The sequence below is a fragment of the Triturus cristatus genome, chromosome 3_1 (genome assembly GCF_964204655.1).
Source record: "Triturus cristatus chromosome 3_1, aTriCri1.1, whole genome shotgun sequence".
Taxonomy (NCBI): Eukaryota; Metazoa; Chordata; class Amphibia; order Caudata; family Salamandridae; genus Triturus; species Triturus cristatus.
Window position 1 is genome coordinate 502,502,495 of NC_140583.1, and position 23,863 is coordinate 502,526,357.

At 46.2% G+C, this 23,863-nt stretch overlaps 1 protein-coding gene across 1 annotated transcript in view; it reads left to right on the forward strand.

Moving 5' to 3' along the window:
* The window catches only part of UNC45A (unc-45 myosin chaperone A), a 443,919-nt gene that overhangs the window by 44,539 nt on the left and 375,517 nt on the right, over window positions 1-23,863 (forward strand). The window contains exons 2-5 of the mRNA XM_085644379.1: window positions 16,142-16,300; window positions 19,358-19,394; window positions 20,475-20,650; window positions 21,182-21,274. Coding sequence (XP_085500505.1) covers window positions 16,142-16,300; window positions 19,358-19,394; window positions 20,475-20,650; window positions 21,182-21,274 — 465 coding nt within the window. The remainder of the gene's footprint in view (window positions 1-16,141; window positions 16,301-19,357; window positions 19,395-20,474; window positions 20,651-21,181; window positions 21,275-23,863) is intronic.

Below are 23,863 nucleotides of genomic sequence, written 5' to 3' on the forward strand. Positions count from 1 at the left end.
TGAAGATGACTGGGTGGCTCACTATTCAAGTATTTTCTCAATTTATCCTTCTGACCTCACATCCCACATTGTAGGACCCATGAATCCCCAACTAAGCTTAGTATTCACTATGGCGAAGGTTAATTTGGGATTAGAGGCCTGCAGCAAGGGGAAAGCACCAGGCCCGGATGGGGTCCCAATTGACTTCTTCCAAACGGACCCAGATCTCTGGGTCCCTTTGCTGACAAATGTTTTTAACAAGATAGCGTCACTGGGTCCCCTGCCATCATGGACGACGAGCCTAATAGTTAAAATTTTCAAAAAGGGAGATACGGAGGGAGGAGCCTAGCGCGCAACCAAGATGGCCGCGTAGGTGCGAGGCTCCCGAGGACCTCCGCAACCTCCTACGATTATCCTGAAATTATCCTGCCCTGGATGAGGGGACTATGTTGGTGAACCTGAGCTGAGGTGGCACCCGTTTCCCGCTTCCGAATCGGACCTCGGACACCGGAGTGAGCACCGATTGAGGTTTGCGGCCTTCCCCTCGCCGGACCCCGGATTTGCGCTGTGGGGTGATCCAGTGACAAAGTGAACAACAGCGGCAGGCGGGGCCTGGCGACTCGCGTACCCCACACTTTCGCTTTCGCTTTCGCACCACCTTGTCGTCTCTGCGAGGTTGGGTCGCGGAGCCCTTGGTGTTGGTGTGGTGTGGCCTTGCTGGGAGACCCTGCCTGCCTGCAGGCTGTGATCCACCCCGCTGCTCTGAGGGGGCCCCCCCGGAGCTCGTGGCCCTGCTTTCCTGCCCTACACGACGTGGCTGGTGCGACTGGGAGACTGGTGGCCATGGCCACGAAACAAGATGGAGACCGGGCAAAGACCAAATCGACCCGGCGTGGCGCCGTCCATCAGGCCAACAGTATGGACCGCTATACCCTCCAGAAGGGATCTCCCGATGGACCGCGCAAGTCCCCTGAGAGCCCTCCTGATGCCCCAGACCTGCCCGCAGATCTGACTCTGCGAGATGTCATGGGCGCCATTGCCGAGATGAAGGCCTCGGTGGGCCAGCGGTTTGATACACTGGCGCAGAAGATTGACTCGGTCCTCGTGGATGTTGGCCTGGTGAGGGCAGATCTTTCTAAAACCAACGACCGAGTAGATTCTTTGGCCCACACTGCATCGGGCCTAACGACAGATGTGGCGGCCTTGCAAACAGAGGTGCGCCGGCTTAGTCAAGCGAGTGCGCTTATGGATCGACGCCTGGAGGACTCCGAGAGTCGGGCACGGAGGAACAACATCCGCATTATCGGGGTGCCCGAGGGACGCGAGGAGGCGGCGGCGGATCTCTTTGTGGAGGACCTGATTGCTACCCATCTCCAGCCACGGGGGCTGAGCAAATTCTTCGCTGTGGAGAGGGCCCACAGGGTTCCCGGGGGAAGGCCGAAGGTCGGAGCCCCTCCGAGACCTCTCATCGCCCGGATTTTCAATTTTCGGGATAGAGACGCTATCCTGCAAACCTCCAGACTGCATGGACCGGTCAAGCTTGACAATATGGAGGTTAATTTTTATCCTGATTTCACCCCAGCGGTCCAGAAGCAGAGACTGAGCTTCCTAGGTGTCAAATGCCGTCTTCGGGACCTAAACCTCAAATACGCCATGCTTTTCCCGGCCAAGCTGCGTGTGGAGGTGGATGGTCGCACGCACTTCTTTGATCGTCCCGAAGCGGCCGGGGACTGGCTGGATACTCTGCCCGGGGATCGTGATCGGGGGGGCGGGGGGGGGGGGGGGGCGCGGCGGGGGGAGACGGCACACTGGATCGGGACTGAGGGTCTAATATTGGGCCTCACTCTGGACGAAAATGATGCCACTTTCGATTCTGCGTCAGTTTTTGTAAGTTCCCCTCCTATGGAGGTTGTGTCGGGTCTATTGGGGGTTCTCCCTCCTCCTCTAGGGGGTTTAGTTAGTCTAACTGTATATGGGGCGACAGGCACACTGCACGTTGGGGGGGCTGTTCGGGCTCATGCAGGGGTGCAGGGAGGGGGGAGTTCTGTTGGGGTGGGTGGGTAGGGATGGGGTGTTGTTCGTTTTTATCACAAGGCAAACGTATTTTTGTGTTAGTTCTAAAGTGCTCTCCGGGGGACGAATGATGGCTTCTGTATATGATGGGGGGTAGGGAACTAACTTTGTTGTCTTGGAATGTGAATGGACTGGGGGACAGGATCAAACGGGGTGTGGTCCTGCAGTTTTTGAAGCGAATCTCGCCTGATGTAGTCTTTCTGCAGGAGACACACCTCATTGGCAACTCCTTCTGCGCCATGAATCGGCGTGGCTATCGCCTAGTGGCTCACTCGGGCTTCACGTCTGGCTCAAGGGGTGTGGGCATCATGGTGAAGAACTCGCTCCCGTTGGAGATTGATGAGGTGCTCCACGATGACAGGGGACGTTACACGGTCTTGGTGGGAAGACTAGAGGGCAAAGTGGTTGTCTTTGTGTCAGTATACATCCCACCGGGGCTGCAGTCGACCACCTTTGCGGACCTTGGGCGCCTTCTCCTTGGCCTTCCGGGGGGGCTTTTAGTTGTGGGGGGGGATTTTAATGCGGTGGTATCTGGGTCTGTGGATCGTCACCCCCCTAGGGACCTCCCCCGGGCACAGGCGTGGCTACCCGGCCTCTTGGATACATTTGGATTAGTGGACTGCTGGCGTTTAAAACACCCCACGCAGCTGCAGTACACTTTCCACTCGGGAGCCCATGGTAGTCTCTCACGACTAGACTATGTCCTTGTCCCGGCGGCCTATGTTGGGAGGGTGGGAGAGGTGCGCCATTTGCCGCGGGGTATTTCGGACCACTCCCCGCTCCTACTGCACTTTGATGTTTTTCCGAGGGGTGAGGGTAGGGTGGTCCCAATCAATCCTTGGTACCTGCGCGACCCCACCATTCGCGCTGAATTGATTAAATCCCTTCAGCGATATTTTGATGAGAATGTGGGGTCCGTGCTTTCGGCTGTACCGCTATGGGAGGCCTTCAAGACAGTACTCCGAGGGGAGGCCCTATCCCTTATTTCCCACGCCCGGAGGCGCGAGCGGGAGGAGGTGACCCGGATGGAGGCTGAAATAGCCGAGTTGGAGGGTGATTTAGACGGTGGGGTGACGGATGCCGCATTACATGTCCTCCAACTCAAGCAAGCGGCCTATAGGGCCCTCGTCACGGAGGCGGCCAGGGGCCTCAGTAGAGAGCAACAGGGGCGACTGTATGATGTGGGTGATAAGGCTGGTAAACTTATAGCGTGGTTGGACAAAAAAGAGAGAGCGAATCGTGTGGTCCCGCTGATTGAGAAAACGGATGGTGTGTGTGTAACTGAGCCAGAAGAAATCGTCTCCTGCTTCGCGGATTATTTCCGTGGGGTGTATTCCCCGGTGTCTCCCTGCTCGGAAGAGGATTCCCGTGCCCTGCTCAGTGATATCGCGCTGCCGTCCCTTTCCGGGGATGACAGGGTGTCGTGGGACGCCGCTCCCACCTCCGACGAGATCGCCCTCGCCATACGCTCGGTCGCTTCCGGCAAGGCTATGGGTCCGAATGGGCTCCCTATCGAGTTGTACAAGTTGCGACCGGATACGCTGGCACCCCACCTCCGGGCTATGTTCCTGGCGGCACACTCGGTGGGCTCCCTCCCGCTGGACCAGCGTCTGGCTACAATTGTGGTCATCCACAAGGAGGGGAGACCTCGGGACCGGGTTACATCCTATCGGCCCATTTCGCTACTGAATGCGGAGCCCAAGATTCTCGCCAAGGTACTGGCCAATCGGCTGGTCGGCGTGGTGGGCGACTTGGTTCATCAGGACCAATCTGGCTTTATTCCCCATCGCAACACAGCCCTTAATCTGCGGCGTTTGCACGGTGTGCTCGCACGTGCCCCGTTCATACGGGAGCCGGCCATTTTGGCGTCCTTAGACGCCACCATGGCGTTTGACACGCTTGAATGGCCATATATCTGGGCGATGCTTGCGAAGTTTGGATTTGGCCCAGGGTTCATCAGTTGGGTCAAATTGCTGTATTCGGGCCCATTGGCGCAGGTGGTGGTGAACGGAAGAGTGTCGGCTCCGTTCGAGCTGGGCCAGGGCACACGGCAGGGCTGCCCCTTATCGCCGCTCCTCTTTGCACTTGCCTTGGAGCCCCTGGCGGAGTGGCTGCGGTGGGAGCCTTCCATCCGTGGCCTCCGCTGGACCCCTGAGTATGAGGACCGCGTATCCCTATACGCTGATGACATCCTCTTGTACCTAGCTTCCCCACGTAAATCACTCATAGTGCTGGTTGATGTTTTGCATTCATTCGGTCGTAACTCCGGTCTGGTCATCAACTGGGCTAAATCGTGTGTGTATGTTCTCTCCGGGGAGGCTCCAATCCTCCCGCGGGGCTGTCCGATCCAGGTCGCCCCGCAGGGATTTAGGTACCTGGGTGTCTTCATTACTCTGGACCCGGAGGCTCGGTATGACCGGAACTTGCTTCCCCCCATCCAGCGTCTGAAAGAGGATGTCGCGCGCTGGCGGCGTTTGCCGCTTTCGCCGCTCGGCCGGGCGGCATTGTTTAAAATGATGTCGCTGCCGCGTTTCCTGTACGCGTTGCAGAACACTATGGACCTCGTCCCAGCGCGCTACTTCCGCGAAGTAGAGAGTTTGCAGCGCCGCCTGTTCTGGGACGGGAGGCCACGTATTGCCCTGGCTAAGCTGACGCTCCCATGGTATGACGGGGGGATTGCCCTCCCGGATATTAAACGGTATTACTGGGCCTCCCAGCTAGCTGCGATTAATCAGGGCCTATATGGGCCCGCCTTAAACCCGGCGTTTGAAATGGATAGGATGCTACTTCCAGGTGGTGACCATAATCGAGCGCTCTACTCTAGCGCGCCCGACGCTCGTCTAACGGGCCCCACGCGTGTCATGGTGCGAGTGTGGCACGCGGCCAATGCAGCTATGGGGTGGAAGGACCGTTTGACCCGGGCGTCACCACTATACGCGTCTGAGCGGTTGGGCTCCTTGTGGACCTCGAAGGGCTTTGAGAAGTGGGACTTAATAGGCATTAGCAAAGTGGGGGATCTCTGGACGAGGGGAGGATTTAAAACGTTCGAGATGCTGCAGACGGAATTTCAGTTGCAGGGCAGCGAGTACTTTCGGTATTTGCAGGTCCGGCATGCGCTGGGCTCCGTCTTTCCGGACGTTGCCTCCATCCCGGAGTGTTCCCCCCTGGAGGATAGAGTGCTGGATGGACACGTCCCTGACAACACGATCTCACTGATCTACAAAAAACTGATCAACGACCGCTCAGACTTGTTGACTGCCCTTCGTGAGGCTTGGGTAGCCGATGGGCTAGAGCTGGACGACGAGGACTGGATCTCCGCGGTGGCCTCCCGGAAGAAGTGGCCATACCGGCTCGCCTTCGTTTCGTCCAGCTCAAGATACTCCACAGGGTCTATATGACGGGGCCAAAGCTCCTGCGTATGGGCTATGCTGAGGACGGTTTGTGTAAGCGTGGGTGTGGTGCGCTGGGGACTTTTCTGCATATCTTGTGGGAGTGCCCGGAGGTGGAGGGGTTCTGGCGTGGTGTGCATGAGGTGCTGCGAGTGGTCACGCAGGTGACGCTGTTGCCCGAAGCGAGGAGATGCCTGTTGAATGTGTGGGAGCCTACCGATTACTCGGTGCCGCAGACGTGGTGGGTGACTCTGGGGTATATGGTTGCCAAGCGTGATATTGCCCAACTGTGGGGATCCCAGAGGCCCCCGACTGTCTCGGCCTGGAAGGAAGATATGGATTGGTGCATGTTTCGGGAAAAGGTGGTGTATGTGGCGAGAGGTAAGCCTGCGACATGGGTGAAATTATGGGGCCCCTGGAACGCCTACCGCGGGGGAATCTGTGCTCCACCGTTATTGCCCGATCCGTCGCCGGCCCCGTCCCCTTAGCCAACTCATCCCCGCGGTACCTGGGCATTAGGTGTACCCAGCCCTAGTTCTGATCTCTCCCCCCTCTTGAGATTCCTATGGATGGCTAGGATCCCCCCTCTAGGGGAGCACGTGTTGCTATTTCCGATTGAAGATTGCCTTGTGGGTTTGTTTGTATTTGTTGTTCTTTAGGTTTAAAATGGAACCGTATAGTGGGGTCTGGATAGTGTGGCTCGCAACGATGTTACCTCCTGTGCATGCTCGGCCGCAGCACCATGTGTTTTATAAATGTATATCGTATGCTCCTTTCATTGCTAGCGGCCGGCCGGAAGGTTGTAGGCCCATACTTGTATATTTTTGAGTCTTGTAATAAACGGTTTCAAAAAAAAAAAAAAAAAAAGGGAGATACGGGAAATACTAAGAATTATAGATCCATCTCCCTTATTGGTACAACCGCTAAACTGATGGGTCGTCTCCTTTTGTCCAGGCTCGAATCTTTGGCGTATGATAGGAATTTCCTAATGTTAACTCAGTATGGTTTTCAACAGGGCAAGGGCACTGTGGATCAGTGTCTGAACCTTGCTCTCATTACGAACAAATATGTGAGGGTTAAGGGTGGGAAACTATATTCAGCCTTTATGGATTCAACGGCAGCGTTCGACTGCGTTGCCCACTCGAAACTCTGGGAAATCATGTTAGAGATGGGAGTTGATCAGCCTCGAATTGATTTTATTCGGCAGCTCTAGTCAGATGCTTCTGCTTCCGTTCGATATGGGAGAAATGGGGAAAGGACCTGCTCTTTTAAGATCTTACGAGGGGTCAGGCAAGGCTGCATCCTTGCACCATTTTTATTTTCGATTTATACAAATGGTGTGGAGTATGCGCTGGGGGGAGTGTCTTTGAATGTCTCCATATGTGACTCCCATCGGCTCCCTTTCTTGGCATATGCCGATGATGCCGTACTCCTGTCTAGAACGGGGGTGGGGCTCCAGCGGTTGATAAGAGCATACGCGGCTTTTATGGGCTCGCTGGATCTAGAGGTCAACAAATCAAAGACATTCATTTTAATTGCAGGGGCAGGGAAAAAAGATAAAGTACCGCAGTTTCATATGGACTCTAAAAAAATTGAAGTGGTTAATACTTTTTCCAATTTAGGAATCCTCTTCGAAAAGATTCAGTCTTGGACACACAAGGTGGAAGGTAGAGCATCGATGATGAATAGGAGCTTAGTGGCACTAAAAACATTTACTAGGCGGCTGGGTGCCAGACCCCTGGGCACCTTAAAAAAGATCTATCAGGCCGACACAGTGTCGGCTGTGACATATGGTGCAGGTGTATGGGGCATGGCTCTGACTAAAATGTTATAGTTAGCCGAAAATAAATTCTTGAAATCTTTGATCGTTCTCCCACAGTCCTACTCTAATTATATTTCTCACATCGAATTAGACGTCCCATATATCACTGACGTAATTCGTCTGGCTCCGCTTATGCTGTGGTTATCGATTCAGCGTAGAGACACAGTCCCCCTGAATCAAGGGATCATTACTGACCTCCTTAAACTAGAGAACCATAGCAGAAGCGGTTGGCTAAGATATGTATGTTATGTTATGTTAATTTAATTTATATAGCGCGGCTGCTACCCGGAGGTGTCCTGGCGCTTTGTCAATACAGAATCCGTGAGGGAACAACAATGGAGCGCTAGAGAGTAAAAAGCCAGGTTTTGAGGGCCTTCCGGAACATAAGATGATTATCAATCGATCTTAAGCGAAGGGGTAAATCATTCCAAAGTTTGGGGGCTGCAAAGGTGAAGCGCTTGCCGCCCCAAGTAGCCTTACGAATGAAGGGGACCGTAGCCAATTTGGCTTCAGAAGAGCGTAAAGATCTAGCAGGGGAATACCAAGTGATGTTTTGTTGAAGGTGTTGTGGGCCCAGTTTATATAGAGCTCTGTGGACTATGCACAGAGATTTAAATTGAATTCTGCGCCTGACTGGGAGCCAATGAAGCTCTTTGATTTTACCCTTAATGGGCGCAAATTTGGGAGTCTGGGTCAGGAGTCTTGCTGCTGTATTCTGGACCCGCTGTAACTTCCCTAACAGGCCTTCTTGTAAGTTTAGATAAATGCTGTTACAATAATCCAATTTAGGCATAACAAGAGATGTAATGACCGTCTGTTGGCAGGATTTGGGGAGGTAGGGGAGCAACTTCCTGCAAGTCCTAAGCAGATGGGAAGTGGAAGAAACAATGGTATTGATTTGGTCCTTAAAAGACAATTTATCATCAAGATAAATGCCTAAATTTTTTACTTTGGATGTAGGTTCTGGTAGTAAGCCCATGTTATCTGGCCACCAAGATGGATTCCAAAAAACCGGGTTGTTGCCAAAGACAACAACCTCAGTCTTATCAGTGTTCAACTTAAGACTGTTATCAGCCATCCAGGAGCCTACCGCCGCGATGCACTCCTTGAAGCGAAGAGGGGCAGAAGCAACATTCTGGGATGAGAGAGAAACCACGATCTGTGTATCGTCTGCATATGACGTAAGGGAGAAACCAAAGGACTTGATCAGTGGGGCAAGTGAGGTGACATAAACATTGAACAGCGTGGGGCTGATGGAGGAGCCCTGTGGCACCCCACAAGGAAGCCTAAATGGCTTAGACGTAAATTTTCCCAGGGCAACTGAGCTTACTCTCCCCGCTAAAAAGGATGAGAGCAGCTCCAATGCTGAGCCTCCGACACCGATCTCATGCAGTCTAGCAAGAAGAGTGGCATGATTCACGGTGTCGAAGGCTGCAGAGAGGTCAAGCATAATAAGTGCTGCGTGACCACCCTGGTCTAAGGAGGTTTTAGTTTCATCCGTTGATTTTAGCAGGGCCGTTTCTGTACTGTGAGCACTTCGAAAGCCGTATTGAGTGGGGTCAAGGAGATTGTTCGTGCCCAAGAAGGTGCTCAATTGGCTGTTAATGGCCTTCTCCAGTATTTTTGCCGGTAGGGGAAGACGGGAAATTGGCCTAAAATTGTTGGGATTGCCTGGGTCAAGCGAGGGTTTCTTTAGAAGGGGAACTATGGATGCTATTTTCCATATTGATGGAAAGATACCAGTTTGTAAGCAGTTATTGAAAATATCTGTAAGGGCTACGGCAGTTGGCTGAAGAGCCATTTTACTAAAGGCAACAGGACCGGGGTCCAAAGGGGAGCCAGACTTGGCATTAGTGATAAGCTTCATAATTTCTGTGGTGGTTATGGGGGCAAAGGACATAAGTGTAGGGCTGTTTAATTCAGCAGCTGCTGAAAAAGTAGAGCCAAGGGAGACTGGTACGGATATATCATTAGTGAAAGGGGAAAAGGAATTGAAGATGTGGCTAACTTTATTAAAGAAAAACTCGGCTATGTCCTCACAGAGTTCTTGGCTTGCCACAACCGGGGAAAGAGGGGGCGTTGAAAGAGAAGATACGATCTGAAACAGTTCTTTAGATGAATTTTTAGATTTAGTAATCCTGTCCGCAAAGTATTGTTGTTTAGAAGTGTGGAGTAGAAGTTTATATTGAGAAATGGAGGCTCTATAGCTGTATTTGTCCTCCATAGTGTAATGCCGACGCCATTGACGCTCCAATTTCTTACACTCCAGCTTCTTGTTTTTGAGAGCCGCATTGTACCAGGGCGCCGTAGGAGAGCTTCTAGTACAGCGGATTTTGGTAAGCGGTGCGAGTTTGTCTCCTGCTTGTTTAATCCAGCCGTGGTAAGACGCCGCAGCTGTATTGGGATCTGGTGAAAGGGAGGGGAAAGTAGCAATAAGGGTAGATATAGCGTCGTACTCATGGATTTTGTTCCATTTCCTAACAAGAGCAGTATGACGAGTGGGATTTGGATTAGTGGAATTGGGACAGGCAAGCTGGAAAAATACAACCTGATGATCTGACCAGGTAAGTGGGAGACAACTGGAAAAGGTCAGATTAGAATTATTAGTGAAAATGCCATCCAGAGTGTGGCCTGCCTTGTGTGTAGGACCCTGCACTACCTGGGAGAGTTCGGCGCAGTCCATAAGGCTAAAAAGTTGGGTCGTGTCCGGATCTAGGATGGCTTCCAGATGGAAATTGAAGTCACCAAGAATGGTGGTATTGGCATTATTAATATCGTGTTCCAGTGCCTTCCCTAAATAGAGAAGGAATTTAGTGACCTTCAGGTGGGAGCGATAAATAATTGCTAAGCCTCCACCCCTTCTGAGTGGACGATTAAGCGTTAGATGATTATAGCCTGGGGGCGAGGCGGCAATAAGGTCAGGTCCGGAAGCGCTATCAGTCCAGGATTCGGTCAGAAAAGCAATGTCAGTGTCACTCTGGTCGTTAAGCAGGGCACATTCGGTGCTATGCTTAACTAACGATCTGGTGTTAAGCAGGAGACACTTCAGCGGTGGTGTAATAGTCACTTCTGCGGTGGGAAGAGCATGAGGAGGAGAGACCAAACGTTTATAAGGGATGAGCAGGGGAAGAGAAATGTGACAATCTTGACAACGCAGGTGTGCTTGGCAAGCAGTGTGATATGGCATGATGCGACGACATGGTGGGGTGTGCCCAGAGTTATTGAGCTTTCTCAGCATATCACTAGAGTAACAGATACGGGACCGACTGCCCGGACTGTGAAACAGAAAGGGGTCATAAGTGCTAAGTGCGGCCAAGGCGCGGACGGGCGCAGACGGGCTTACCTTAGGCGCACCTTCGGCGCGCAAGCGGCGCGCCCGCTGCGCGCGGCCGGCACATAACTGGTTTATATAGTGTCAGGCTGTCACACCGCCTGGAGCACTAACCCTGACCTTTGCCCTCCCTGGTGGTCACGTGATCCGGGACCCCGGGGGCACGAAAGCGTTGCCTGACTGTCCCTGCTCTGCTGCTGGGATTTGCTGAGTCCGTGAGCCTGCTAGCAAGGTGGTGCAGTCGGCGCAATATAGGTAGGTGAGCTCGTGCACAGAAGTTAAAAACAAGAGCAAATACAATTTTAAAAATAAAAATTACAAGTGCCTAGCTCCCCGGCTTCCGCCTCAGGAGACCGTATATGTACGGAAGGCAGCGCCTGAGACGCTTTAAATAGTCTCGGCTGCACTGCTAACCCTGACCTTTGCCCTCCCTGGTGGTCACGTGATCCGGGACCCCGGGGGCACGAAAGCGTTCCCTGACTGTCCCTGCTCTGCTGCTGGGATTTGCTGAGTCCGTGAGCCTGCTAGCAAGGTGGTGCAGTCGGCGCAATATAGGTAGGTGAGCTCGTGCACAGAAGTTAAAAACAAGAGCAAATACAATTTTAAAAATAAAAATTACAAGTGCCTAGCTCCCGGCTTCCGCCTCAGGAGACCGTATATGTAGAGGAGGAATACACAGCCTTAGCCTTGTCGAATCTTTTCAGGGCCCCAATGACATGCCGGCCCTTTTCTAAGAGGAGGTTGGCTGAGATTTTTAAGGCGAAGGCCGAATATGTCCATAGAGAGAAGAACTTTGGTGCGCAGATTGTGCAGATGTATCATCTAACTTCCCCCCCCAATTGAGGAGGGTGAGTTTTCATATCTGGCAAAGGTCCCACTATCACACCATAAGTTTATTCTAACGAGATTCAGCTTAAATTTGGTTCCATTAATGCTGGGGTACCCAACCAGAAATTTCAGGCATTCTGACGTATCAACATGCCCTTGCGACCTTAAGTTGAAACAGAATGATCTGCATTTGTTATTCTTCTGTAGTTTGTATGCCCAAGAAAGAAAGTATTTTATTGTACCAATTTTAAAGAGTCTTAATTTTAGCCAATCCCGAGTTGCACTGTATTTTTTAAAATCGCTTCCGAACACATTTATTTGTTTTACAGTAGCATCTTTCCTTTGGGCATGTATGAGGAAAAGGAAATATGCGCCTTAAGATCAGGGGAATTTTTTGTTTTATCTGTTTATTAACTTTATGGAATTTACTTGCAATCCTGATTAAGGGGGGGCTTGCTCATATGGAAGAATTGTGATTGGTCATATTTTAATTGTTTCATAGCGGAATTTATGTACTTTTATGATCTGTACACGAGATCGAATAAAGTTTATAAATGAAAAAAATACATAAGGATGCATTTCATACTTAAAAATGGCTTGAAATTGCCATTTCCGCAAACAGCTGATCACATCTGGTTGTTTGTGTAGTTATTGTGCTTTATTTTTACTTCGAACTGCGGCATAGTTCTTGAAGTCGAGTAATTTCTGGAATTTCCTGTAACAAGTGTAACATGAAATCACAAAATTTCGCCAGGGTAATTGAAATTTCGCCCATGGTTATTGCAAATGCTAAAGTACTGCCTCTCAGATTGACCATGTGAAGGATCGGGTTTGAAGTAATGGATGCTGGTTCAGTATTTGAAGACTGCGTCTCTGATGTGATGTTTTACATGGCTTTTAGTGTTGGAAAAGCTGGAACACTCTGGAGTAGAATGAATGACTAAGAAGCAACTTAGATATGTTTCATAGACTTTTTGCTCAGCTGTGGTAGACCACTTTAAATAGTTGGGTGAAAATGGGACTAAAAATGTTAATATGTTGCACTGAAGCATAGAATGACATTAATACTAGTCTTCTGTCACAACCCCTACGTGTTGCAGTAAAAAGTACAGAACAGTACGAGAAGGTGAGAGGATAGTGCAAGTGGTTTGCTGTTCACTCCATGAGTGGTTGGCAGATTAATTGCCAAGGGAAATTAGCTGAGCTGAAGTATGCAGCATGTGCACATTATGGGTTACAGAAGGTTGGAAAGCTTGGATTACAATTACGAATCAATTGGCGGACTAGATGTTGGTAGTGGGTAGCATGGCAACAATCATCAGATGACATGAAACAGTTTTTACAGATTTGGTGGTTGGGGAATATATGAGGGGGCTTCAAGTGTGAAAGGAAATCGACAAGCCACATGTGGATCACACCGATCATCTAATCGTAAACGTAGGATATTTGAAGAATGCCAATGATTATTTGGTGATTAATCTAGAATGACAGAGATATTGAAAACTGGATGAAACAGAGGGAAATCTTTGTGAACACAAATAGAATGAATATTAATTTGTGCCAATGTGGAGCACAAACAAGTAAGCAGCATTTCACACCTTGGGATCCAGAGGTGCAAGAACTTGATACAAAGTCAGAAGTTTGGTGGCAGGTTCAGATGGATGCAGTCTTTATTCGGTGGTATTTGGGAGGCCACAGAGCGCTGCTAGGGAACATTTATGACCTCAGTATCCATTATTCACATTTCTTATAAGAAATGTTGCTAAAACTGCACTGGTGCTACACGGGGATCTTAATAGGGTGCGGTTTATGGTCCAAAGCTAGTCGACAGTGAGAACCTGGTCACAAGCCAAAGATGTTGGCGCGTTTATTGGTTTAATTTGACATACAGATCATAACAAAAACGTCAAAACCATTACACTTTAACTCAGTGTGATGCTTATAAATGCCAGTCTCTGATTACAGCATACTTTGTCCCTCCTCATGTACTTCCTAAGCTGCTGTCATACGTAACTATGTGTAACACATGTGGTTAAGCTGGGGCTAGTGGCTAAGTGGACTAATGTGTCCACTCTAGGGGCCTTTGTTCAACCTCATTGTCACAGGTTAAAATCCCAGAGGATCCACTCAGTCTTTCATTCTTCTGTGGTCAATAAAATGAATACCATTGAGTTGAGTAACAATAAGCATCTGTTATTTAGCCCCAAGATACATTTGGGTGAACATGCGCTTTACAAATACACGTTATGTAGGTTGAACAATGTCTGTTACTTTCATTTTTCATATCTTAGTCCTCCTCTCCTATTGGCATTTCCCATCCATTTGGTACAACAGAGTCTTAGGACCAAAGGACATATTTAGATGTTGGCAGTCAGAATGTTGTTCTGCCAGGGGGTCGGAGTAATCTACGTCATGGTCCTGTCAGAGGTCCCAACAGCTAGATTTATACATGACCGCCAAGCTAGTGGTCATTTATATAGCATTGCCAGGAACACCTGTCAAGGCAGTTGCTTTCAATGCATTTTGCTTTTGGTGCAGGGCTCTGTCAACATACCGGAGCCTGGCACCAAACAGTTTTCTTTTTTTTATTTCCAAAAAGAAAATAACATTTGACTTTCTTTTTGATTATAAAAAAGATAATGCCCCCTCACCATGGCAGTCCTCTTATTTCTTTTTTAATGTCCGTCACCGCTAGTGTTTGCCTGGCGGTGACAGATAGTAAACAGACACAAAATAGCTATATGTCTGCCCATCCTAATTGGGCAGATAGACATATAACCAATTCTCAGGCAGCCCTTATTCCTTCAGGCCGTTGGAGAAGTTAGGCTATGGCAATGACTGAGTAGTCACTGCCGTAGCCAAACTTCAGGTCCGCTCACATCTAAAATCAGGCAGGTGGACAAATAGGTTGTTGAGGAGAAAACTCCGGTGCCATTGTGACGGATTTCCCTCTCTGCCAGCATATACATCAGACCCTAAGCCCCAAATATCCAGTCTTTGACATCCAGTTGTGCCCCTGCCTTTGTAAGCATCTCATATCACACTCTGCTTTTGTCCATTTTATCATATAAGCCACCAAACGGCAATCAGGCGGTTTGTGTCTTCCATCCTATTGCAATGCGCCGCTTGGCCTGCCCCAACCTCAGAACTATACATTTTACTACTTTTACACCTTTACTTTTTCTTTTTTGTGTTTTATAGGTTGTTTCAGCTTTATAATCAAGTGTACAAATAAAATATTATATAAATGAGAGATATTCAGTAAGGATAAAGAGGTGATCAGCAGTTTGGTATACTCAAGAACAAGTAAACAATCTCCAAAATTCGTTTTGCGTGTTATCTATAGGGAAATTCTAGTCACTTAGGGTTATTTCTGTGCCACAGAATGTTCTGTAACTGTTTGTGGTGGCTTGTGACATCAGGGGTACTATATCTGGTGCTCATGAGATGGGAACGTCTGCCAGCCCTGTGTTATCCTATTGTATATACTCAGTTTGTCATGTATGTTGTTATTTGTTGGTGCCTTTATTATGTCTCTCGTCCAGTCTTTGATTAGCCTGTTCCAGGCTATGTGGTCATCTAGTGGGTCAAGGTGCCATCACTGAGGGGCGCCAGTGAACACTGGTCATTCACAGTGGTCTGTTGTCTGTTTGATGTTTGGAGAGGGTGGGTAATATTGCATCCCAAGAGTGTCCCAAAAGTCACAGTTCGCTCCGTCTTTGTGCTATTGCTATAGTTTGGGGGTTTGGGGGTGCAATGGGTGACTTTCATGGCGTCTTTCTTGCCGGTGAGAAAGCTAGAGCTGCAAATTTGCTAACATTGTTTTTTAGCTCTTGACAACAGTCCCAGCAGGCGATATGCAGTTAAAACATTATGCGGGAAAAAATAGAAATGTGGTCTGCTGAAAAAAATAGAGTGAAATAAAAGATGCAGCTGTTGCTGAGGATGCTAACATTCCGACTTCTGTGATTACCCAGGCATCCCTGGGGAAGGGAGTTTGAAATACTACAGGGACTAAGAGGAAATAATTCTCTGTGGGAATGCCTCGTAAAAAGATGCGTTCATAGTTTTGCAAAACCTTCATAAAAACGATTGAAACCTAAGCGCATACAGCCTAGCAGTACGTTTCAATACTTATATCCAGACACAGATCTCTCAGTAGGAAGTGGTGATTATTTTATGCATAGTATTTAGTATAATGTGTAACAACGTACTTTTCAATCTTTTAAAAGTAAAACCCTGACTGGACACTGATGTATTAATCGGTATTTGGCTGCTTTACTGTGTGCAAAGTTTATTGCCCATATCTCATTCTTCAGAAACCTTGGACTGCTCTGCATTGCTACTCTCAAAATGTCAAGGGCTGAACAGGAATATTTGGTAGTCCAATAGTAAGGTGGCCACGGGACACCAGTTGTAAGTAGCTTCTCGTTGACACTCCCCTTTAATTAATTACATAGAGAAACCCCCAAAAGTTTTAGAAACCGCATTATATTTATCACTGGATAAGGGAGGCAATGCAGTGATCCGAGGGAATAAGGAGTACTCTCCAAACAGGGTAGTTGCTTAGGAAAGGAAGCACTAAACTAGACTTTTCCCCATAAATAGGTAATCTTTAGAGGACGTATAACTTTTTATTATCTCAGTTTTCTTTTGTATTGCCCATGATAGTGTTAATTTATGTCTCTTCCATTTTCCCTTGCTTTTCTCATTGCTTAGATTAATGCAATTCATCTACGAGAGGAAGGTAACAAACTCTTTAAAGTTGGGGAGTATGAAGCTGCCTTGTCCCGGTACACCAAAGCGATCCGAATATGCAGTAACAGAATGGAGGTGGCAGTTCTGCATCGGAACCGAGCTGCATGCTACCTCAAGCTGGTAAGCTTCTTAAAGATAGCTGCATAAATAGTGTTGAAATATGCGAGTAAGTGTATGATAGCACTACTGCTTTCAGATTATTTTCTGGCAGTTACTTTAAAAAAAACTCGAATCCGTGCAATTGCCTACTTAGCTAATCACATTTGCATTGGGAGTACAAGTTAAAATGTTTACAAAAAACTGGTGTTTTGATACCTCTGATTTTAAAGTGCAGAGTAACAAGTTGGTTCATCCACTTGCCTACTTAAAGTCCTGACAATTCAGAATCACTTATTTCTCATACTGAAACACCTCTACTTGATTTATCTTTGTGATGAAATACTATGTACAAGCATTCTTATTTAGAATGCAACTGTTCAATTGTACCACAAATCACTCCACATATATGTCTTAAACGTTCCATGCACTGTGACAGGAGCATGCAGTGTTAGAGCAGCAGCCACAGATATGAACATGTGAAGGGGAAGTATTGTACCACAGAGTGTTTTCTTTTTATAATATGGAGCATCCGTGGTGTGGCAGAAACCTGCAGAGAAAAAACATCCCTAGCATCGATGAAGGAATCTGCTTCAAAATGGCTTCCATGTGGGCAACCACGCCTGTTCCTGATAGTGGTTGCCGGTGGGACTGTTGTAGACCCAAGGGACAGAGATGGTGAGAGCGTAGAGAGAAGCCTGGACAGGGTGGGAGCTACTATGTATAGTCGCTGCTTGCAGCTTCTTGTTGTGTGCACTGCCGGAGGGACCTGACCCAGTAGAGACGGCAGCCTAAAGGAAGCTTTGTCAGGATAACTGAGAAACTCTCACAGATATATAGGACAGCAGGTGATGTGGATTTTCTGGGGCTTTTTGGAAGCAACCCTTGATGTGACTCAATGGGGCGTTCGGTTGTAGTTTCTGATTGCCTCCAATATGTTACATGAGTCAGTCTCAGCACCGTTTAGAGGTCCAACATAGGGAGAAATACTTGTGTTGTAGGAGATACAGGTAAAAGGCTGTATCACTGATAGAGTACTATGTACCAGCCCCTGTGAAGATGCATTGGCAACAATGTGGTAGTAATGTGGTACCCTTCAGAATTAAAAAGACCGATAATTTAGTTAAGGAGTTTAGTGAGCTGATTTTCTGTTAAAATCTTCTGGGCTTGCTCAATCAAACTTATTGATTATGATGGACATGACATTTGATTATGATGGACATGACATTTATAAAGAGAGAGCAATCTGACATCTAGAAGTGGAACATATATTCTGAGCTCTTCCTAAAAAAAAAAGTGGAAGCATGGGACAAATGTTCTAATCCAGTGATTTCCAAACTTTTGACTCCAGAGGACCCCCAGTAAGTTACAACTGGAAGCCAGGAACACCCAAGCAATTTCTACAAATTAAATTTCAAACATTAAAACAGTAATTCGTGAAAAATACACAAACTAGTGCACACCAAACAAATACTCCAATAGCCAAAGATTTTATTATTTTATATTGAGAAAATGTTCAAAAATAGAAAGATTTTAATGGGAAGGATGGTGCTGCACCTCGGCGACTAACTTTTCAATGTTTGCTTTTATTTCGTGGCATGAGGCTCCTGCTCCTGCCAGGGCCATACTGGAAACCCAAAGCAGCCCTGGCAAATTGTCATACCAGCCCCTGTACGGTGCGCACCAAGTGCAGCGAGTGAGCCTGACCACTACAAAGGGAGCTTTGGGGAGTGGTGGGGGGGCTCTCCCCCTCCCCCCCCCAAGAAAATTAGGGGAAAATGGTGCATTCCACATACACGTGTTATTATAAATTGAATTGTATTCGCTTTTAAAGCATAGTAAATGATGACCTTACTGTGTACCAGGATACAACAATCTTTGTTGGGGCTCTTCAAAGATTCCCTCACTATCACCTTCCAACAGTGCCTCTTATCGCGTCATAGCCCCTCTGTCACATGTATTGCATTTATTTTATAGCATCTCTCATACCAGTGTAGGGCGGAGACAATGAGTCATACATGTGTAAATCAGTGTATATGTTACATAAGGCAAACGGGATTTCAATGTGTAGGATACATATGTCATCTATACTGGTAGGCATTTTTTTAAGAATGCTTGGTCTGGAGAAGGCCATACTCAGGATTGAGAACATAACACAGTAGTTAGCATTGATGTCAATTATAAGAATTTATTTCTATCCAAATAAACCTTTATTAGCAGCATCAGGATAATGAAAGACTGAGAGAAAACATAACTTACTAACTTGTACCATGCAGTTTGAACACATCTCTTTGATTGCAGTACATAGCTCACTGTGCTAGTTTATGATTGTAACTTATGAACGGCACAGTAACAACAGAAGCTCTGTGACAAAAACAGTAACCCACTGAGCTATGCATATAAAATATTGTTTTTTTAAATTCATGGTACACGTTCTTTGCAGCAGGCATAATAAACATCTGCAATTGCTCAGAGGAGTCAAAGCTGCCACCAGCCAACACTCCCATCTCTCCAGAAGGTACATTAATCACCGGATTTATCTTGACACTTTTATTGTTGCTTTGAAAACTGCTGATTATACAAGGAACTTTGCAGTGCTTTGAAAACTGCTGCCTGCCGACTCCCTCACAATGTGTCACCGACCCTTAGGGGGCCACGGACCCCAGTTTGGGAACCACTGTTCTAATCTAATGCTTGATACCCCTATTGGGTATAGGTCTTTGGTGAAAAGAAACTGGATGCTTTACTATGTGTATAGAAATATGCTGTCCTCTAACCTCAGCATAGGTGTCCAAAATAGGTCCAGAAATGTGAGATCAGTGACAGGTTTTCAGGATTTCTACAAAAAATACATTTTCATGTAATACATTTACATGGATATCATATACAAAACTCCTTGACCTATGTTGGACACCCCTGATTGGCGCATTTGTGCCATGGTATTTTCTCTTTCACGTCAGCACAACTGTGTCTTTTCTTAATATTAGCCATTAATTGAGTTGATTACCCCTACGGTCATACATTCTCACTTACCAAATGTATTTCTTTTGCTAAACAGTAACTCTGTTTTTGTTTTTACAGGAGAATTATTCCGATGCTGAGGCTGATGCAACAAAAGGTATCGTCTCTTTTGAAAGACTATTCAAAGTTTCCTTGTCAATGTTGCAAGTATAGTGGGAAAAAGGGTGCACATAGGTTTCCATGAAAGTCTTAGTTGGAACTGTGTGTAATGATAGACAAATGCAACAACTGTTTGATTAGAGACAGCTGTCTCAATTCTTTTCCAACAAGATAACATACCTGAGAGTTATTGGCTACTACTTAGGAGTTAATAATAACCCTGAAAACTCTGTAGCCTATAAAACCCTTGATAAGACTACACGTTGAATCTCCATTAAAATATACTAATTGGTGATTTTAAAATCAGCTTTCATTTATCACTGAACATGCAGATGTATTGTGTATAATATTTTTGTTTTTAAGGGGGATGCCTTGTGCACTCTCAGACAAGACCTTCCAGAACAACTTCTTGAGGCAATGATAAATTGGTCAACTAAAGGGACGTTTAAGCAAAATACCGCCGATAGTCTGCTACATTATTTACCTTTCATATAGGAAAATAGTGGAATCTCTTTTGTAATATTGTAATTTTAATGGATGTTTTTCTGGTTTTAATTAAGTGAAAATAAAATTGACTCTGGCACTCTTGAGAATAGTGGAACTATGTTGTAATATACAGTTGGTCTTGCATCCCAACATGCCATGGCTATTTCCCCTACTTGAATTGTAGAACGTCCTACCAAACATGCAGCTACAATCACAGCTTAACCCTTCCCTAATGAGAAATGGACTGTGAGACGTGTCTTGTTAAATTGATGAACACTGTCAGAAACCTGCATTTAGAGTACCGGAACACACATTGGAATTTTAATTTAGTAGTCTACTCATGTTGTGAATCTGATTTTCAAGCCAGGTAGGAATTTGCTTAGTACCTTGTGCGTTGTTTGTTTTCTCACTACTTTGCAGCAGTTTAACTGGATTAGCTGTGCTTTCAGCTATTGTTTCTAATTTCCTATACTGGGCACAGACCATGGGAGGTGTATTAAGTCTACATTTTTAGGGTTGGGGTTTTAAAGTGGTGCACTTTTTATAAACTTGTTGGACGTGACATCCTTATGTTTGGGTCATATCATTACAGCTATTGATGTGGATGGCGGGGATGTAAAGGCTCTGTTTCGTCGCAGTCAGGCGCTTGAGAAGCTTGAACGACTAGATGAAGCAATTATTGACCTCCGGAGGTGTCTGGTTCTAGAGCCAAAAAACAAAACATTCCAGGAGGCCCTGCGTAGTCTTGGAGTGCGCGTTCAGCAAAAGGTATTATTATTTTTAGTGGGATGACAGCTGTAAACATTTACACTTACCAGAAAAGAAGCTCAGTGGGATAATGCACCTACTCAGTAACTTTGGTTAAAGATTTCACTTAACAACTTGATTCATTTCAGTACTGGTTTGTTGACCAGTAGCAATATTTGGTATTGACAATGCTGCTTAAAGTTGCAGTATCAAGTGCTCTACTTTGTTTCTACAGCATAATATCTTTTATAGATTTTACCACTGATAGAATAATCTAAAACAGGAAAAGTCAAATCCAGGCTCATATTTCAGTAATTGGAAATGTTAGTGTTTCCTGTAAGTGGTTTTACTGAAGAAGTATTTTACTTTCCTTTTGGTAGCACAGAGTGGATAGCTAGACATTATTGACACTCAAAATAAGCGGGAGGGTGGGGTTATGGTAGATTTTTTTTTGTGTGTGAAGTATACTATTGAGGAGTTACCAAACGTTTTTCTGTTTAATCACAGTGGTATGTAACTTACCCGGTGAGCTTCTTTTTCTTTCTTCGTCAGGTCCAGCGTATGTCATCTACAGATTCCCGAGTGGAACAGATGTTTCAGATCCTGCTTGATCAGGAAGAGAAAGACATGGAGAAGAAACAGACGGTATGAATTTCGAATGTATGAAGTCAAGGTGGTAAATCAGTAATTGCTTTGGAGGACTTAAAGATTTATATAAATGGAGTTGATTCTTCATATAAGTGTTGTGCCCACATAGTTCGGTTTTGAGGAAAATGCTTGGCTTTCCAAATGATGTTTTTGGATATTGAAGTTAGGTTTATTTGATGTAAGTGGTGGACCGGTCTGGTCTGATTGATGCATTTATGTAATAAAATCATTTATACCTAAAGGTGCCTTGTTCTTAGGAAGACCTATTGCCCTCATTTCAATTAGTTAATCTAAGTGCAACATTCTAAAATATTGTTTTTGCATGACGTTCTATGGTAAAATTGTCATTGGTTTCACTGTTAATCCATTCTTTGAGACTGTTTGATAGGTTGACATCGCATACCTGTACAGTTGAAATGGTTTCAACGTCTTTATTGTTGCCTTTGTTCATACATTGTTGCACAAAAAATCTTCATGTGGAGTTTTGGTGGGCACATTGTACTCCCAGAAATCACTGGGAGTAGGGTGATTGAAACCTTGCTATTTCACTCTAGGGAAATATTTCTGAATTTGGCTAGTGGGCTAACAGGCCCAACTTTAGGTTTGTGTCCCAATATGCAAAAGGTATCATTCACTAAGGAAATTAGGGTGAAATGTTACTAAGATCCCTGTTACGTAGTGAAGGAATTCTTGATTCCGTATGTTGTGCATCATCTCCAGCTAGTCATTTGGGATTAATAACGGTCAGAGTCAGTATAACTCAAAATGATGGCTTTGGACTTTGGCACTCCGCAATAATCAGGTCCTATGAAATGATTCCTAAATAGTTATCAGTTTATGGCTGTCTTCCATCTTTTTGATGTCAAATATTAAAAACCTGTATTTGGATTTTGCTAGAAGTGTTGTTGCCTGTGTCTGGGGATGATATCAACGGGTCATTTTGTTTGTCTGAAGGACTAAAAGACATGCTAACTCCAGTAAAACAAAGAAAGGCTTGAAGCGGAAGAGCTTGTTAAGGGAAGGGTGGGAAACGGTCAAATTCTAAGCATTCCTTGCTGTGGAAATTTAGAAAATGGTTTGTGTGCAAAATGTAAAAACCTGAAATACAAATTTATTGCAACTAAGGTTTGTCGGACTGGGAACCCCGCTGGAAATCCAAGGGGCGCCTACCCTACCAAGCCCTGCAGTTCTACAACCCTGTTTATAGCTGAAAGTTTCTAACCGTGCTTGCTGAAATCCACAAACCTGTAGTCCATCTGCCATATGGACATTGGATCAATTTGACATAAGGCCGATTCTATTCAAGCAAGATTTGCAGTGCATACTTTTCAGACCTGGAACTGCCATACAAGACATGGTCGGCATGGGCAGGAAAAATAAGCAATAGTCCCAATGCTCAGAGGAAACATTTCCTGTGTTTCCGGGCCATTGTTTTTTACTTTAGCAGAAATAAATCTTAACCAGGGTAGTTTGTTTCTGCAAAATAAATAAATGCTAGCCTGCCATGAAGAGTATTTGCAGACTTATTGGCGCCAACACTATGCCATCCGCCTTTTCACTGCTCTGTAGAGTTACACACTGCTTCAGAAAATGGAGGAGATGAGAAATCATTGGAGCACTACTTCTTAACCCTGATAAAATATTTTTGTTAAAAATAGGGTCCATGGGCATAGGGAGTAGTCCCATAAAAAATAGTTTGGACACTTATTAGAGGCGGTTATCTGCAGCCTGTGGTTATTTGCCAAAGGACTCTCTAGTGCCAATTGTTGACTGCCCACATATCAAGTTGTTCACTTGAGTAGTTGGTATAGCTAACCTGTTGCAGCATACTAGTGAGCAGGCATCCCTCTTCACTTGCTGTGTGTGGTACAGGGGGTGTTAAATTGTACCAAAAATGTACAAAGTGTTCCACCGCCACCAAGAAGTATTGTTCCGTTCAGGGAGGGGCCACAGGACAGACAGTGCTTTATTGACACACAGTACTACATATTTTAGTGAACATACACAAGTCAGTGCTGTGACTGCAGTCAGACTGTGAAAGTGCTTTTTTTCAAATTACTTTTAATTGCAACTTCACGGTCTCGGGATTACTAATCTACCGGCCTCCTGGGCCATCTAACATATTTAGGGAGGCGCTAGTGAGTAGGGTCTCGATATTAGCTAGTAAAGCAGCAAATTTCTCCATCTTGGGTGATTTGAATCTCCATTTGGAAAACAATGACAAAGCTGACATCGCCTGTTTTTTAGCTGATCTTGAGGCCTGCCAACTGTACCAATACGTGACTGAAAGCACTCATGTGGCAGGCCATTTGTTGGACCCCATATTTTCAAATTTGGGCTCATTAATAGTGTCTCCTCCTGTCCCCGTGGTTTGGTCCGACCACTTTTTGGTCTCCATTTCTGTAAAATTGCCAGGGAAACAGGCTTTGAAGCGTGCTTGCCCGGTGATGAAACGTCCTTAGCATAAATTGAATGTTAGCCAATTCTCGGGTTTGTTGGTAAGCTCAACAACCCAGTTTTCCCCTAACATAGAGGTCCGCCTGCTGACCTCAGCATTAGATACTTGTATTCCGGCAAAACTGAGCT